This window comes from Notamacropus eugenii, chromosome 4 (assembly GCF_028372415.1).
Source record: "Notamacropus eugenii isolate mMacEug1 chromosome 4, mMacEug1.pri_v2, whole genome shotgun sequence".
Classification (NCBI taxonomy): Eukaryota; Metazoa; Chordata; class Mammalia; order Diprotodontia; family Macropodidae; genus Notamacropus; species Notamacropus eugenii.
The window spans coordinates 360,804,480-360,822,849 of record NC_092875.1 but is presented as its reverse complement, the minus strand read 5'-3'; the positions used below and the strand labels follow the sequence as shown (position 1 = coordinate 360,822,849).

At 34.5% G+C, this 18,370-nt stretch overlaps 1 protein-coding gene across 4 annotated transcripts in view; it reads left to right on the top strand.

Moving 5' to 3' along the window:
• Positions 1-18,370, top strand: part of CTNND2 (catenin delta 2) — a 1,167,955-nt gene that overhangs the window by 722,601 nt on the left and 426,984 nt on the right. For all 4 annotated transcript variants that reach the window (XM_072605431.1, XM_072605432.1, XM_072605429.1 and 1 more), the window contains one exon: positions 1,587-1,839. In XM_072605431.1, the coding sequence (XP_072461532.1) occupies positions 1,587-1,839 (253 nt within the window). The remainder of the gene's footprint in view (positions 1-1,586; positions 1,840-18,370) is intronic.

Sequence of the window (18,370 nt, the reverse complement as noted above, 5' to 3'; positions counted from 1 at the left end):
AAGTAAGTTTGCCTCTCTTTCCTGGCAGATCCATTCCCAGGATTATAACCTATTTTGATTTTATCCTTTTCTTTTTTATATCACCTTGGCTGAATATCCTGAATTCTCACACCATGGTTTTGTCATTGTGACACAATTTCATTTGTGTTTTAATTTGATGCGTGTTCCCAATAATCAAAGGAGAATACAACAAGCTTTGGCCAATCATCTTTAGCAGGTGACACTACTTAGCATTTCATGGAAGTCTGACATGATTTATAATGGGGGTTTAACAACATTTTAATGTAACTACCTCACTGTAATTGATCTTGTCTTGACACTGACTTTAATTTGGTACATTGTTATCTAGTAAGCCAGAAAGTAAATGTGTTGTCTATCTTAATGATGCAAGAACCGTGATATTCTTTGGCAGTCCATGAATTTATCAGACATGGTTTAGATGAAGGTGATTACTTTCTTCTTGTAAATGGAGTAAAAATAATGGTACGTGATATGCCATTCCAACTTCATTTTTAAATGTTCAAATTGACCATGCTTATTGGAATTTTATTTTAGGTAGTATTGTTTCATAGAGTACCTTCAATTAATTTAGATATGTTCATTGAGAAGTGAACTATAGTTCACTGGGAAAATATCAAAAACTACAAAGAAAAATGCTAAAACATTAAAAAGAAGACTAAAACAAATGGTAGTCAAGTCAAGTCATAAGATCCTGTTTGGATGATTGCCCTCCCTTCACCACTCCTATAGGGAATTCTGGAATATATAGTGTTGAGGAAAAGAACTTGAAATCTTATACAAATTGTGCTGCAGAGTGAAGCCAATTATATTCCCTTTGGGGTATGACATATTTAAAATCATCATGTCTTTTAATGGTGTGATATTTCTTTTTTTATTAATTTTTCCAAGCATTTACTATAACTGTCTCCTACTTCCCCACCAATTGAGCAGTTGTTAAAAATGAAAAATGTGAACCTTATGTTCAAAATTACATAAGCCAGCAAAATAAAATTCCCACATTGGCCATGTCAGATAATGTGTAACATACCATTAATTCTTAAAATACCAAACACGCTCCTTGAACTATTTGTAACTATTTTGAAGTGTGAAAATTAGAATTTTTAATCGATGATATCTTAACATCTTTTTACAGGCAAGTGAATTTATTACTAGAACTTGTTCAAAAGGAAATAGGAGGGGAGGGTATCCCTTCCCCCTACCTTATAATTATTTCTTCATAACCTAGCTTTATGGTTATTGTTTGTGGTTATTGATAAGATATTAAACCAATTGATATTGTGTTTTAGTTTTGTAAATATATCTTTTCATTTTGCTTAACTGTTGGATATTTAATACCCAGTGCTAAAGATTACCCCCTCAGTTACTCTATTTCTTTATTGTATCATTACTTAAAATTGCACTGGATAATAGTGGACTTCTTGATTTCAATTATGACAGTTTCTTTTTTGTATTTTTTTCAAACCCCTGTTTTTATGTGTGTATTTTTTTCCTCTGCCTAGACCTGGTTAACCATTTCTGTGAACAGGTCCTCAATTTTTTACTTTGTCCCTACTTTCCTGTCGTAGCCCCATCTTCCCCTGGTGTCGACTCCGTACCCTTACAGCGCACAGGCAGTCAGCACGGCACACAGAATGCAGCATCGACCTTCCAGAGGGCCAGTTACGCTGCAGGCCCAGCCTCCAATTACGCAGACCCCTACCGACAGCTGCAGTATTGTCCTTCTGTCGAGTCACCATACAGCAAATCTGGGCCTGCCATACCACCCGAAGGGACTTTGGCTAGGTCACCTTCCATTGATAGCATTCAGAAAGATCCCAGGTGGGTGAAAACTTATTTTTTTTTCCTACGTTAGATAGCAAAGAAAAAAAGAAAAAGAGAGAGAGGTTTCTGACTTTTATCTGTAGTATTAATTTTTACTTGTTGCTTACCAGTACTGATTTACTTTGAGTTCTATGACTCTGTGTTTAAGTTATAGTCCAGCATGTTTAGAATTTACTTATGGAATCTCCTGTCCTAAATAGAACTTTAAAGAAAAACTGTTATGCTCAGAATTTCTGAATATGCATTCCTTTTCAGATATTAATAAGAAATGGAGCAACTCGGCTCAGTGCAATGGGAGGGAATACTGGTTGGTTGCATCTGAGGACCTGGTGTCATATGTTTGACTTTTCCATTAATTGATTAGTAATATATCCCTCCCCTTTTTTTTAAGTGGATGCCTCTTTGGTCCTCAGTGAGGTTCCCATCATGATATAAATTCCTGAAGAATTACAGTAGCACAATGAAAGCCAAGCAAATTCTAGTTACTCTACTGCTTTCATACCTCTCCATCAGAAAGTAAACATTAAGGGGTAAATTGTTTCTGAGCTTGCAAAAATCATGAAAGATATTTGTTAAAGAAATTGTTAATAAGTACTTCTTTCCTCCACCCAACCTCCCATAGTAGCACAGGAATCACTAATGCCTTACTTCTGAAGTCAAAATTGCTTTGTTGTATAGTTAAACAATGTTTTATTCATATTCCCTTGATTTATGCAGATAGAGCTACCATAAATATATATCTCCATCTGTGAATACTACAGTTATGTCATATTTCCAGTATCTTTATGGAAAGGCATGTGGCTTGAGTATATAAAAGTATACTTAAAATTCATCCCAAAGATATTTAACTGGTAGAGCTTAGGAGTGCAGATGTACTGTGATGTGAGTTTCGCATATATTTCACACAGAAGGAAATCATATCCATTGGCATGCAAATGTTAAGATAGGTAATTTTATGGCATGCTTTTAGATAGCTACTTGAGCACCATTCATACCCACTTTGAAGAATCCGTATTAAATTGAGTGTTCAGTATTATCTTGCCTCTGTTATTTATCCAAAATAAGTGCTGTTATCATGAATAATATGAGTGATTATTAATCCAGTGCAGAATCCTGATATTTCAATTTCTCAGCTACAATATTGGCTACCATATACTTAGCCATTAGCTATGTTGAAAGATACTTTTGTAATTCCGGCACTAACAGATAATTTTATTTTTTGTAAAAGACCTACTTTAATCTTCTTTTTGATGTCTTATTTTGATTACCTACAAAAAAATGAAATTGGGCAGAACAGAAATGTGACTTCATTGGTATAGAGATTTCCCATTGAAGAAACAACCTCTACCAGTGCAGAGAAGCACTTTCTCTGTAACTCATCGCCATTTCATACAAGTAGCAGAAAAGGATAAAGCAGTAAAATGAATCAGAATCATCATAGAGTATCATGGACTATAGTAGTTAGAAATGCAAATAATCATTTTAGAATAAAATGTATAAAGAATGATTAAGTTACATGTTTTTAAAAGGAAAAATGTTTTATTCTGAATGAATTTTAAAATATTTTATATCAGATATTGTTTAAAAAGAAACCAAATTTCTGAAAAACATGTTTCTTCAATACGGTCAGATCACATCTGGAGTATTATATTCAGTTGTGCATGCTATGTTTTAGTGTAACCTGAGGTTCGAGTCACTCTCCTGGTTGCTGTCCCTTTGTGGACATTAATAAGATGGAGAGCATTGAGTGGAGGAGGGCAGCCAGGGTGTTGAAGAATTTTGAGTGCATACAGCATAAGCATCTGTTGATGTAGGGAGGGAGGGAGTGAGGTGTTCATGGGACCACTGATCAATTGATTTTTCTCAAGTCTACTTGATGGAAAATAATTCTGTCCAAGAGTCCAACCAATATAAATCAATATTTGTAGCTGAGAAATGGAAGTACCAGGATGCCTTGCATTGGGTTAATAATTGCTGTTATATTATTCATGATAATAGCATTTGTTTTGAATAAATATCAGAGGCAAGGTAATACTGAACACAAAATAGCAACAAGGAAAGTGGTTTGATCTTCAGTTTACACTAAAATGTAAAGAGACAAAAAGGGTATTAAGATCTGAAAGTATAAAGAAGTCATTACACTCTGTTATTCTTGATTTTCTTCCGTCATATCTAGTAGAATCCTAAAGCATCCAACCATAAGACTGTGCTCTACATTTATGGGCAGATGTTTTGTAGCTTTGTTCTTAGAAATCTTGGGAATGCCTTTGCTTTTTGTGTTTTTTGGCTAACGGTAAACACACCAGGAGGAGCTCATGAGCTTTGTAGTACTAGGAGTGGAGAGCCATAGAGTATCTTGAACCAAGAGTAGGAGAGTCAAAGATGATTCTGAGATTTTGTATCTGGATGATTTAGGAGCAAATAATGCTGTTCCTTCCATTTCGGGTTAGCATCTCAAGATTTGGGTATTACACAGTGTTCTGCATTGTATTTAACAAATGCTTCAAAGAAAAATAAAAGTTAATTCATAGGTTAGTGTGTTTGTAGGATGAGTTGTATGTGAGAGTGTTTATGTTCGAGACATGACATCCGTACAGCGAGAGTGATTTAATGAAAGAACTAGAAATCAGTTCCAAGGTTCTAAAGTCTGAGGTATCCTGGTGTGCTGGCGATTCCACTATTTTTTTTCCTACATAAGGAAAATAAGTTGTCACTTTAAAGTTCCTTTAAATAGTTTCATGCATGAGTTTTGCAGTAATAGCAGTTTCTTATTTTTAATCCTTTTTGATTAATCCTCCTTTTTGGATGTTGTTAATCCCTGATATACATTTCTCAAAAGTAATTTATTAAATGTCAACAAGGAAAAATGATTTCACTTACTGCAATTGTGATTTGCTAGTTTCAGTTAACGTAGAATTGATATGTTAAAACTAATATTTTTGCTGGAAGCACAAAGAAAAATATGTAAGATTTTTTATATGAATTTGACCTGGGTAGACAGAATCAGTACCTGCATTTTATTGTAAACATTTCATATAAAAATTATACCACATGTAATTTTCTTGTTCTTTTCAAAGGACTTTGTATTAATATTGTAAGGAACTGTATTGTACATAGTGACATTCTTATGTAACTCTTCTAGGTTTGTTTTATGTTTCAGAAGGATCTTACCAATTTCTAGGTGAAGAATTAAAACCCTAAAATTTACCCCATAGTTTATTATAAGCATATATTTTGTATACAGTGAGTTAGATGCTAAGAAAATTAACTACTAAAAACGGTGGCGGATAAAGAAGGGAAAACATTTTAAAACAAGTCTGTGATTATCTTCTATCTATTAACTCTACATTTATTTTTTAAGTGCATATTTATTTGCATATTGTCTCCCCAGTTAGAATGTGAGCTCTAGGGGGTAGGGACTGTTTTTGACACTTTTTGTATCTTCAGCATTTTGCATATTGCTTAACATTTAATAAGTACTTATTAAGTGCTTGTTAAATGACTCACTGATAATCTCGGACTTTATTTTAAAATAGCATTTGTATTACTTTATTTCAGATAAATTGACAGATAAAAAAGCAAAATCAATCTTTTGCCCAGAATTTTTCCCTTAGAGGCTAGTTGTGTGCCTGAGAATTTATCCATCAAATTGTCTTTGCTTACCTGTGAAGAATTCAAAGAAAAAAAACTTTGTAAGTGTTCCAGATAGTCTCCAGAGGAAAAATCTCAGAATAGTCTGAAGTTCCTAATAAATTCCTCAGGGTGTCTAGGTAAATCCTCTCACATTTATTTTTTCATGAGAATTTTCTTAAAAATCCCTTCATCTCACTATGTATTTGTGTATGGAAGATCTTGCTGCATTGTGATGAACTATCTCCACAGGAGAAATCTTTTTCACAAACCCAAAATTACAATAGCTAGTGAATGTAAAGTAACAAACTTCACTCTCTCTCTGCCAACCTGGCCAACAGAATACAGTAACCATGAAAATGCAGTTAACCCTTTTGTATGCACAAGGTACATTCCTAAATCTACTCCCACTGGTATCATTTCAGACATTATTGACCTTAATGCTTGATTGACCTTCAGTCAGCAGTGAATGCTGCTACTTGGACTTTAACTAAAGGTGTTTCACAAGTTTAGTTCTGAAGAAATAAAGGTTAGTTCTGAAGAAACCAAGGTTCATGAAAAGGCTGAAACATGGGACCAACCAAGACTTCTGATGAAGAATAGGTGTAAAGGATGTCGCTGAAGAATTGTATGACAGAAAAAGACAAGCCTGTCATACAGAAAGAATGAGGAAGGACAAGTGGACATCCAGAGTGCTCCAGTGATACCTAAAAATAATGAAACCCTATAGGGAACTTTGAGGGAAATATGAAGGGGAGTCATCCAGGATGGACAGAAAAGGATGAGACGAGACTTTATTGGTGGAGGGAAGTTACAAACTGATGAGAATACAGATGCATTTGAGCAGTGACTGTTCATGCTTCAAATAAGGAGTGAAACTAGAAAGTTTCTAAGATTTCTTTGTAGCGCTCACTCCTGTGAAGCCTCTGGTGAAGTGTTCTGGCCCCTTTTATCTTTAAAATGTGATTGAGACTAGGATTCTGGGGCCCTACCCCCAGAGTTCTTAGCATTGTTGTAGGAACAGAGCATATAATAAGTAAATAATTATTTCAGAGAAGCAGACAAGCTTGGTAGATAATAGGATAGACTTGGATCTAGGAAGACTGGGTTTGAATCGTCTCCGCTATCTACTAGCTATGTGACCCAAAACAAGGTATTTAGTCTTTGTTATCCTTAGTTTCTTCAGCTGTTGGACAGCTAGGTGATGCAGTGGATAGAGCATCAATGCAGAAGCAGGAGCACCTGAGTTCAAATCTCACCTCAGACACTTGACACTAGCTGTGTAACCTTGGGCAAGTCACTTAACCCCAATTGCCTCATCCTGGGTCATCTCCAGTCATCCTGATGAATATCTGGTCATTGAATTCAGATGGCTCTGGAAGAGAAGTGAGGCTGGGTGACCTGCACACGCCTCCCTCACTCAAAACAAAGTCAAGTGCAAGTCATGTCATTATTTCTCTGATGGCATGGTCTTCTTCAGCAACAAAGGACAAACACACACACATTCTTCAGCTGTGAAAATGAACACCAGTAGCACCTATCTCAAAAGCTACTTGTTTTTTTAAATTAATTTTGAGTTCTAATTTTTCTCCTTCCCCTCCTCAAGATGGCATGCAATCTTATGTAGGCTATACTTGTACAATCATATTAGACATGTTTACATATTAGTCATGTTGTGAAAGAAGAATCACAACAAAAGGGGGAAAGTCACAAGAAAAGAAAAAAAAGAGGGAAAATAGTATGCTTCTATCTGCATTCAGACTCCAGAGTTCTTTCTCTGATATGGATAGTGTGTGGGGTACAAGACCCTTACCCAAAAATGTATAAAATAAAGAGACATCTGGAGGTAAGAATAGAAAGTGTTTATCAGTTTTCGGGAGAAAGGGGCCGAGGGGCATCACCTCCACCAGGAAGGACTAGTGGAAGGAGGCGAGTTTACAGAAAACAAAGCACTATTATATATACCTTAATGCAAAGAAGACCACCCTCCGCTACCCCTCCTCTCCATTGGCTGGGAGGCGGGCTTACAATCTAGGAGTGAAAAGTTAGACAAAGGACCAGGAAGTTAAACACAGCCAATCAAACATATATTCCCTTATTTAGTAACTAACTAACTGCTGATGTGACAGTACTATAGCCAAGGTAAAGGGGGGAAGAGAAAAGGAGGGGGGCCAATTCCTTCTTCTGCAAACTTAGTGCTGATGTGGCAGTAATGTTACAATCAAGGGGAGGGTTGGATTCCCTAGTCTGAGTCCTTATTTGGTAAAACTCTAGGGCTGAGATAGCACTAAGAAAAAAAGGGAGGGCACCCTTAGGCCCTAGATTTCTAGAAGTCAGGTGACCAAGTCCCTGCAAGGTTAAACTCCAAGTCCGTTTTTGTTCCTAAAAGAAATTCACTTATTTCATTTTAAAGATAATTCCTATATCCCTGCTGTGTGAAGTCTTTACAAGGGCCATATTCCACTCAATAGTATTTTTCATCATGATTCTTTTCACAAGCTACTTGTGAGGATCAAATAGGGGAAAAAAGTTCCATTAAAACACCTTGCAAAATGTAAAGCTTCATGTAAATGTGAGCTGTTTGTTTATTATTAGTTGATAAAAACAAGTATTTAAATGTATCACAGTAATTTACTGTCTGAAGGATTTCTGCCAATTAAAATGAACAATAAAAACCCATTTGGAATGCTAATTCCAAGGTATGCAGGTCTATCAGACTTGTTTGTGATGAGTTCCCCACTCTGCCCATCTTACCTTCTTAACCAGATCTTATTTTAGGAATGGGGTTTCCAAGGGCTGTAGGTTAAGCATGGTCCCTGTAGACATAACTGACAGTATAACAGAAATCAAACCCACCAGCAGAACATAAGCCACAGAATACTTTGTAGAGAAGATATCAATGAGTATCTTTGTCCTTCAAACTTCCCTTTTGTGCATTTGCTGAACCTAACATTACCTTTAGTATTATTATTAACTATAATTTACGAAAGGAACAGTATGTTTTTTCAACTTTAAAAAAATCTCAATTGGTAATCAAAATAATACCTATGCCTGAAAATTAGAGAAGCAAATTTTTTAAAAACAGTCAGTTATTATAGCTATAGGAACAATGACAGATGCATTTCTTGGTATAGTTTGTTTTCCTATCCCTACCCCCCCCTTTAATATGCATCGACATATAGACATTTTTCAAGGGACTCTGATAGTGCTAAGCAGCAACTTGGATAAGTGGGAAGAGTCTGAATTGAGTATGAGAAAACCTGTCTCTACTTTTGTTGGGTCCCATTTTTGTCTCTGAAATTAATTAACTGTCCCTTTCGTCTTGTTGTTTTACTTTTCTGGACTTCATCATGTTCACTTGTAAAAATAAAGTGAAGACACCTTTCATTTCTTACTATTTTTCTTTTGCTAATTCTTTATCAAGGCTTTTTTTCTCCTAGTCTTTCTTTTTATTTTTTTTTTAAAAACTCACTAATTCATTCCACTATATCCAAAAGAATTTAATTTCTTTTTATCTTCCTGGCACATAAGTACTCCATTCTTGAAGCACTTTATATATCTATTCACCAAAACAAAATCATTGTGATAAAAAGGAAAAAATACAATGGCCTTTTCTTGTGTTTTATAATTTCATTTTAACACTTATCAGCATCTTCACCTTGGTTATTCAATTTGTTCATACCAGAAAGTGCAATTACATTGTTAGTTTTCTTGTTGTAATTCGTCTTTATTTCCTTCTCCTAATTTTCAGCATTTGATTGATGAGGACTAGTGAGCCTTTAAACACTTGCTGTATTATAGAATCTGGTGGTGTTTGATGGCTAGTTTGTTACTAGTTAAAATTTCATCCTATTTTCTCTGAATGCCTCGCAGACATTGGAATTCATTAATTGAATGAAAATGAGCATTTTTATAATAATGAATGTGCATTATTAAATCAGATGACACTGCTCATGATACTCTTTTAGCTTGAAAAATCAGGGAACTCAAGATATTTATATTCTGAAGTTTAATACAAGATGTGACTTTATAGTTTAACTTTCTTAAAATAACACTGACATTTATATGACTAAGTTCACATGTGCTTTACATATATTATCTGATACCCCCAATACCCTTTGAGGTAGGTGCTGTTGTTAAGCTCCAATTTATATTTGAGGAAATTGAGTTTTGGATGAATTGATCTACTTGTCCATAATTACACAGATTTTGTAGGAGAATAAAATATTTTGTCTTCATGGTAATAATAACCATAACAGGTTATTTAACATTGTGAATTTGCAAAATGTTTTATATCATTATATCATTCAGTAATTCTAATCTAAATAGTTTGGCACATAAAAGGAGGCAGGAAAGGGGTGGGTTGTGGAGAGAGATGAGACAGCAAAGGTGTCTAATATGGGAACATGTTGTTCCATGGACAGAAACTAAGAAAGGCAGCAAATGCAAAATAGAATCATCTGAGAGCATACAGTTCATGCCCTCTATAAAGAAGGCATTCTAGCCTTCAAAGCCTGTCAAAGTGGACAGGAGGAATCTGAGGAAGGTTGAGTCAATCAAGACTTGAGTGAGCAGCTTGGTGGTGAGTTTAGAAGTATGAAGTAATCCTGGGAGGAACACCTTTTTCCAGGCAGTTGAAACCAGGTAGAAAAGCAGATGCACTAAGCCAAACTGCCTGTCAAAAGATTCTGTAGAAGAATAAAATGTTTGGGGTTTTTTTTAGTCTTCATGATAATAATAACCATAACAGGTGACACATTGTGAATTTGCAAAATGTTTTATATACATTATGTCATTCAGTAATCTTTCCTGTTCTAAATAGTTTGCCATAGAATAAGAATGGCATTTGGGAGTCTAGACTAAGTAAAAAACTCTTGTGTTATTTCCCAAGATCTTTCTGAGGAAGTTCCTTCTCTTTGGTCATTTCAGGGCTGCTGTTTGTGAAACCAGAACCCTAAAAGTTCCATTAAAATCAATTTAGGTCCAAAACCCTTGAAGTGCTACAGTAACTATAAATGCCTTTAAGCATTGCCTAAGATAGAGTTCCTGAGGGAGTCTTTACTTGTCAATGAAATGATTTATTTATTTTGGAAGCATTCAATTTAAATACATGAGCTGTGATTTCACAACTATAGAGAACTTCCAGGTAAGGAAAATCCCTTTACCAATGCTGATCAGTAACAGATCTATAATTTATAATCTTAGAATTGTTCAGGATTTGCACGTCAGAATCTGGGGACTGTCTAGAGCAAAACAGGTAGACTGTCCAGACTTGGGAAGGGCTTTGAGTTCATGGAATATGAGGACTAATTGAAAAAATGGCATATGTTTCTTTGGAGAAAAGAAGACTTGGTTAGCTGTTTTCAAATATTTGAAGGACTGTCATGGGGAAGTACTTGTTCTTAGGCTTGTTCCATTTGGCCCCTGGAGGGTGAAGTGGGTAAAGTGTTGGGCCTGAGGCAGGAAGGCTCATCTTCATGAGTTCAACTCTGGCCTCAGACATTTGCTAGCCATGTGATCCTGGGCAAATCACTTAATGATCTCAGTTTCCTTGCTTGTAAAAAATCAGCTGGAGAAAGAAATGACAAAACACTCCAGTATCTTTGCAAAGAAAACCCTAAATGGAGTCACAAAGAAGCAAACATGATTGAAAATAACTGAAAAAAAAAATTTGGCCTTGGAAGGCAAACTCAGAATGGGTAGATATTGAAATGAAGCAAATTTAGGTTTGAAGTCAAGAAAATTCCCTAACAATTAGAGCTTTCCCAAAGCAAAATGAACTGCGTAGAGAAATGGTGGGTTCCCTCTTTTTGAGAGAAGTTCAGTGATAGCTAGCTATGAAGAGAGCTGAACCTGAGTTCAAATTTAGTCTCAGACACTTATTATCTTTGTGACCCTAGTCAAGCCACTTAACTTTTGCCTCAGTTTCCCCATCTGTAAAATAGGTGTAATAATAGCACTTATCTCATAGGGGTGTGAGGATCAACTGAGATAATAAGCGTAAACACTTTGCAAACCCTGAAGTACTGTATTGTTGCTGTTATATTGATGATGATGAGCTCTTGACAGGTATATTATAGCAGGGATTCCTTCATTGTATGATTTTGATAAGTTGACCATATCTCAAATTTGATTATAATGTGAATCAAGATTGGCTCTGAAATTTTGGATCTTCATAAGTGTTATTTATAGATTAATGATTTTTTTCTAAAATTTTAATAATTTCTTTAAATCATAAAGTTATCATCCTAGCTCATAATTTATAGGTATGTGATTTATCCATATTTTAATGGAATAGCCTATTATCAAATTTGCATAGTATATTATTTAACTGAAACTTCTCCAGTCTCTTTCCAATAATATCCATCATCCAATTCCAAACCTCTCTAGGGAATTATTTCTACTGTTTTATGGGGAAAAAAGAAAAGGTCAAATTCAATTCAAGTTGACAAACATTAAATATCACTGTACGTAGCACGTTGTGTTAGGCAATGAAACATGGTCCTTGCCTACATAAAATTTTGTCTAACAGGAAAACAGCTACAACAGAGAGCTCTAGGACACAGGAAGTGGAGACAGGAAACTTGTATCAGTCATGTGGAGTGTATAGTAGTCACCAGGAAGAGATGATGGAAGGGTACATGCTCCTACTTTAAGAAATACCTTTTTTCCCCTCTCTCTTTTTTTTTAAAAAGACTGTGTCAAAACAATAACAACAATAAATTCTGTGTCTCCTTACCTTGGCCCAGTTGGAAGTGCAGTTGCTATTCATGAGCTGTCCTGTTCTGATGGGTGCAGGAACTTTCATCTGTTTCAATTTTGACTTAACTTGGTTTGATGTCCTTAGGGAATCTGATGGCCTTTTTAGGGGTTTGGAGTGGGAAAGGTAGAGAGGTTTGTCATAATAATGCTCAACTTAGTGCAAACACACTAAAGGCTTATGCAGCTGCTGCTTAGAACTAACTCCAGAGAGAATCCACCTGCTTCAGTCTCCATGGCATCAGAGATTCCAAGCCTTTGCCACCACACCTGGTTTCTCCACTTTTTATTGTTTTTCACTATTATACAGAACTTGGTGGGTTGGGGGAGAGAGATACTATGACATAACCAGATTTGCAATCATTTGACTTTAAAATCAAATCAACGTTAAATGAAAACTATCTGATACCTTTTTCTTAACTGCCTAGGTATAAGTCAACAGAGAAACTGATTGTGCCAGCTATTGCATAATTCAACCTTAATGTCCTGAGGCATTCCTGCTGTGCTTTCTGCCTTCAAAGTCAAAGTTCCATTTCATTACCTCTGCTGGGGTTAATCTCCCACCACACCAAGGATGAAGGCAGTAATTTAGTGCCTTCAGAGCTTCTAAATCAGAAGCCTTTCATTGCAGCACAAAGGAACAAGCAGACAGAAAAGCTTCCCATTTCCACCATGAGTCCTTCCTCAGTAACCCTGTTTTCTGCCTCTTCTCTCTACAAAGAAGTCTCCTACTTTCAAAACAAGCCCCCTTTTTTTTAATATTGGGAGAGAACTCATTAAGATAAGTGGCAATTAACATGCACACTGTAGCAAAAGTGCTTATGAGATTAGAGCAGCAAATCTAAAAACATGGACTCTTACAGATAACTAAAATGGTTCAGCAGGGTTCCTTACAATATATTTGTTATGCTTTGTTTGGAGGATTATTGCCATGTTAACAGATTGACACTTTATCATAAGTCAATTTGAAGGAGACAGGAGGTGCTTGCAATATTTTGAAAATGGTATTAGGAATGCCATCAATGCATGTGTCTGTTAATCATCACACACACTCATTGTGTTAATGTCAATTCATGTCTATTATAATGGTTATGTGTAAATAGGCTAAGAATTCTGGATTTTCATCATTTTTCATGTTTCTCTCAAAGAGAATAAGGAAGCTTCTATCAATTTGATTACCTTTCGTCTTAGAGCTTTGAGACAAATGAGACCATTACTTAAGGATGGTGCTATAAAGCAAAATATGCAGCATTCAATAGCATCCTTATGTATGTATATGTGTTTCATACATGCACATATATGTAAATCAGCATATCAAACAGCTTCAAATATCTATACTCTCTACCAATGTGAAATCTTTAGATCTATTATTTTAGCATATTCACATTAATTCATCTTATCGCAGGTGTTCTGTTTTTCCTAGACCTACATTTCATGCATGATCTACAAACTATGGTTTCTACTCTAAATTTAGAAGTTCCATAGTTATGGAGCTTTCTTTGTGATGCAATGGAAAGAATGCTGGCTTTGGATTCAGAAGACCTCAATTTAAATCGTTCTGTTTCTTATTAAGTGTCTTTGGGTAAGTCACACCATGTCCCCAAACCAACATTTTCTCATTGATCAGATAAACCTGTTCAGCTACAAAATAATACTTTTAATATGGGATCCATTAATTTGTTTTTAAGGTATTTTGATAACTATATTTTAACATAATTGGTTTCCTTTGCAATCCTATGCATTTTGTTTTATGCAATTAAAAATATTATTCTAAGTAGGAATCGATAGGCTTCACTAGACTACCAGAAAGATACATGGCACAAAAAAGTTTATGAGCTTCTATTCTAGAAAGTCTTTTACAGGTGAAATATCATTTAGTCCTATTGTCTTTTAACAAAGCCTCTTTTTATTATTTATATTGATCATTTATCTAAAGCATATATTTACTACTGTGATTATATGACACTATGTTATAGTTGTATAATATATCACAATATTCATAAAATTACTGTCATATATTGTTTATAATTATAACAAATGATATTTTTTGTAATAATAATAATACTGATAGCTGGTGTTTTTGTAGAGCTTTAAAGTTCATTAAGCTCTTTAAGTACACTAACTAATTTGAACTTCAACAAAATGGTGCTATAGGAAATATTATTCCCATTTTACAGATTAGGAAATTGAAACTTAGAAAGGCTAAGTAATGCCTGTGGCCACAACTGGAAGTGTCAAGATTTAGGTGTTAAATCTATTCTAAATATATCCCTGCACCTTGTTGACTATCCAAGAAATTATGAAAGAAATAGAAGAGCGGTTTAATTTTTTTTAAATGACTAAATAACAGTAACATTATTTTCATTGATAATTTAAAAAACAGATTTGTTTTTCTTCTTCTCAGGAATGGGAAAACATACAAAATCAAGATATAGATTCCTACTAGTTTATATGCTATAAATATACTTTAATACAATATGGTAGATTTCCACCTTTTCTGTACATTTCATCATATTCCTTTCCGTAGCTAAGGGAACAAAGTGAAACCTCGATAGTCCCACCTCTTAGAATCATAAAACATAAACAGTAGTGTACATAATAAAAAAATGTACAAATGAAGTCTATTGCTGACAGACTTGATGGATCCATGCTAGGGTGTTAATTTGATTTTGTAATTGGCAAAATGAATAAAGGCATTCTAATGATCAGCAGCTGGAATGTTAAGGAAGTGCACCAGCTCCTCCTGTAAATGCTCAAACTGTTCAGATACTCTGGGAGAATGTTAAATTGGGAAATTAGAGAAGGCATCATGTATGTCACCAGCTATTCAAGGACACAAAGAAGTGTGGTTTAAGATGAGTGGAACTGATCAAATCATTCAAGTGGAACTCGTTAGTAATAAATCCATGCACAGAAATTTTGTTAATAAAACTCTCTAATTAGTGATAGAACACATAACTGGAGGGAGAGTGGCTGAGCTTTGGCTTTCTCCAAATGGGACAGTCATATGATCAAATGAGATACCATCATGTGTAACAATTTGAAAACCTTTACACACTAAATTTGTTGTTATTGTTATTTAGAACCTTAATAAATAGTAGCAATTGATAACTTTAAAAAAGGAACTAAAGCTTTTCATGGGTCCAGAAGTTACTTGAGGTTATAAAGAAGTATTTATGAATATGTTTCTTTTTCAACTAACAACACAATATAGTTTAATATTTCATGTAATTGTATTTTAGCACTGCACAGTTACCTCCACTGTGATTGATTGTAACTTTATGCAATGTTGAAAATAGTCTTTGAGAATTACTCTCTCTGGAAAAAATTAATAACCTTGTCATGGTGATGAGATGCACCATTTTTATTTTTACTCTGGTCTTTGTATGACAAACTGTCCATTACTGGGCTCAAAAACTTTTGAAGCCCATTAGGATATACCATTGGATGACAGAGAGAAAGGGAAAAAGAACCACAGGGGGCACTCTGGTTCAACTAACTTATTTTGGAGATGAGGAAACTGAGGTCCACATAATTACTTGTCTAAAGTCACATAAGTAAATATCAGAGGAAGTATTTGAATCCAGTTCCTCTAACTAAAGTCAGGGATTATTTCCTTCTACTGATAGTTTCTGAGAACTTGGGGTCACCTTGCTATAATGATTGATGAGAATAGAACTTTAATGGAGATAAAAATGCACTTTTTTTCCTATTCCATATCTCTTTTAGATGTTACAAAAAAAAAACCCATTTTCCCATAAAAATATTTCCATGCTGTACCTCTAATGTATCATTATTATTAGAAATGAGGCCAGGATTAATTTGTCATCATACTTACCTTGAGCCTCATTATGATATAGATTTGTCTTGATAACTATTCTGTGAGTCGCTATGCCAAGACACAGAACTCTTTTATGTAGCTTTACATTCCATATGCTTTAATGTCTAATGATTTGGGGTGCTTGGTTTTTTTTCTCTCCTGTTTTTCCAGTCTCCGTGAGAGATTGGAAACCAAACAGGTTTAAGAGTAGGGAATGTAAATTTATATAGTCACCAAAAGTTTGGGGCAAAGTATCTGTTGAATAAAAATCCAATTCCCCCCTGCCCATGTCTTCACTGATTCCATAAGTGTTGGCTTTATCCCGATATTTCCCTGTAGCCATGACAGATATTGACTATAATTTGGAAGCTCTTACCGTTCACCACTGCCAAGGCTTCTTTTGAGTCAAAATACATTTGAATTTTAGTTTGGGGTTGGGTGGGGTTTTTAGCTTTTTTTCTTTTTTTTTTTTTTACTGGTCCTTATTGGGTTGTTTTTGTTAAATTTTAAATAAACCATCTTGTAATAATTTAGAGGAGAAGAGAGGGGTACATTTGTAATTAAAAGTTACTTCATTTTGCTCACAGAGATTTTAACTAGAATTTGTTTCTTTGCCCAAAATAAGTTCTATCAATAGATTTAGTTTCAATCTCAATTTATCTCAATTTTTACTTTTCCAAAATAATAATCACACAGTGTTTTCTAGCTACCTAATCAATGACAAAATAGTGGATCCAATGTAAGTATGTTGAATTTTTCAAAAGACAGATATTTATTCTTTTTCATCAAATGATACAGTGTCTCATAACATTTTCATTTTATTGTGCTTTTCATTAATTAAAGACAAAGGAAATAATCAAAACCTAGATGTTGTATTCTTTTTTTTGGCAAAAATCCCAGAACATACTCTAGGTCAGGATTTTCCCCCAAATACCACTTCCAATTGGCCTCAGAACCATGAGCTAAAACTCTGACTTCATTTCATTAACAATTCTATAATGTTGCAAATGTGGTCCTTGAGAACACTACACTCTTCATGGCATTATGACTACATTATATTTGAAATTCACAGGTTTTTTTGTTTAAGACACAAACATTTTGAGTTTTTATATGTAAGAAGGCAAGACTTGCAAAGGGGGAGAGGGGAAGCACTAGTCTTGTGATCTGAAGACCTAGATTCAAGCTCTATTCTGTACTAGCTGTCTTCCTCAGTTTCCTCAACTGTAAAAACATAATATACAATATAATAATGTATTTCACAGGGTTATCTTGAAGATTAGCTGGAATACTATTTGTAAAGCACTAACACAGTGCCTGTCATATAGTAGGTATTTAATAAAGCTTAGTTAATTTCTTTCCCCATTTTTTTCGGATTACCAGAGAAGTTATTACATGTTAAAGTGTTTAGAGAAGATTTAAGTTCTCTTTATTAGTACACAGTTATTTATCCTTTTTGAGTCTCAGATTCCTCGTCTATAACCTATACTCACCTCCCGTGATTCTGAGAAAACCATTGAGTTTGGAGGCCTATAACATGCCTTCAAATTCTGTCTGAAACACAAGAACTGTACTTGAGGACATAATCCAATCTCATCCTGGAAAATGGATATTCTAATAATACATAATAATGGATTCATCTACCACACATGATATTTGTAAGAAAAATATCTTGTAAACCATAAAACAATATAGAAAACTGATCTTTATTATTTTTTCATTCAATTTATTCTTTGAAACATTTATTAAATAATTAACTGCATCCCTTGACTAGGTATTAGAAGAAATAGAAAAATAAATGAAATCAAGGTTTGTTTTGGAGGCTTAAGTAAAATAATACATATTTGATTTGTTAGATCATTTTTATTAAGGAATGTGGATACCACTTATTCTCAGTTATCGTAAGTAAAATATGGTAAAACTGAAATTATTGTTCTCAAGGTATTATCTATTGTAATACCAACATGCATTTCACTAGTCTTAGTAGGTGAAATGTCCATGGATTGTTTGATAAAGAAAGAGGAATGTAAGGATAGGACAGAGTTACATAGATTTTTAGAACTATTTCATGAGTACTGAAGAGTTAACAAAAAAAATGCCTTAATAAAATGTCAGGGTTATATATTTTGATCTCCTAGTTATGAAATATTTTGACAGAAAGTTAAGAAAAAAACCACAAAACTCCCTTTAACAACTAAGATTACTTAATAATATGATTTTTACTGGGTCAAAGTTCTGAGTCTTTCATTAAACCTGAAAAGGACAACAAAACGTCTGAAGATTTCCATTAAGGTTGAACTTTGAACCAGTTTCTCAGAAGTT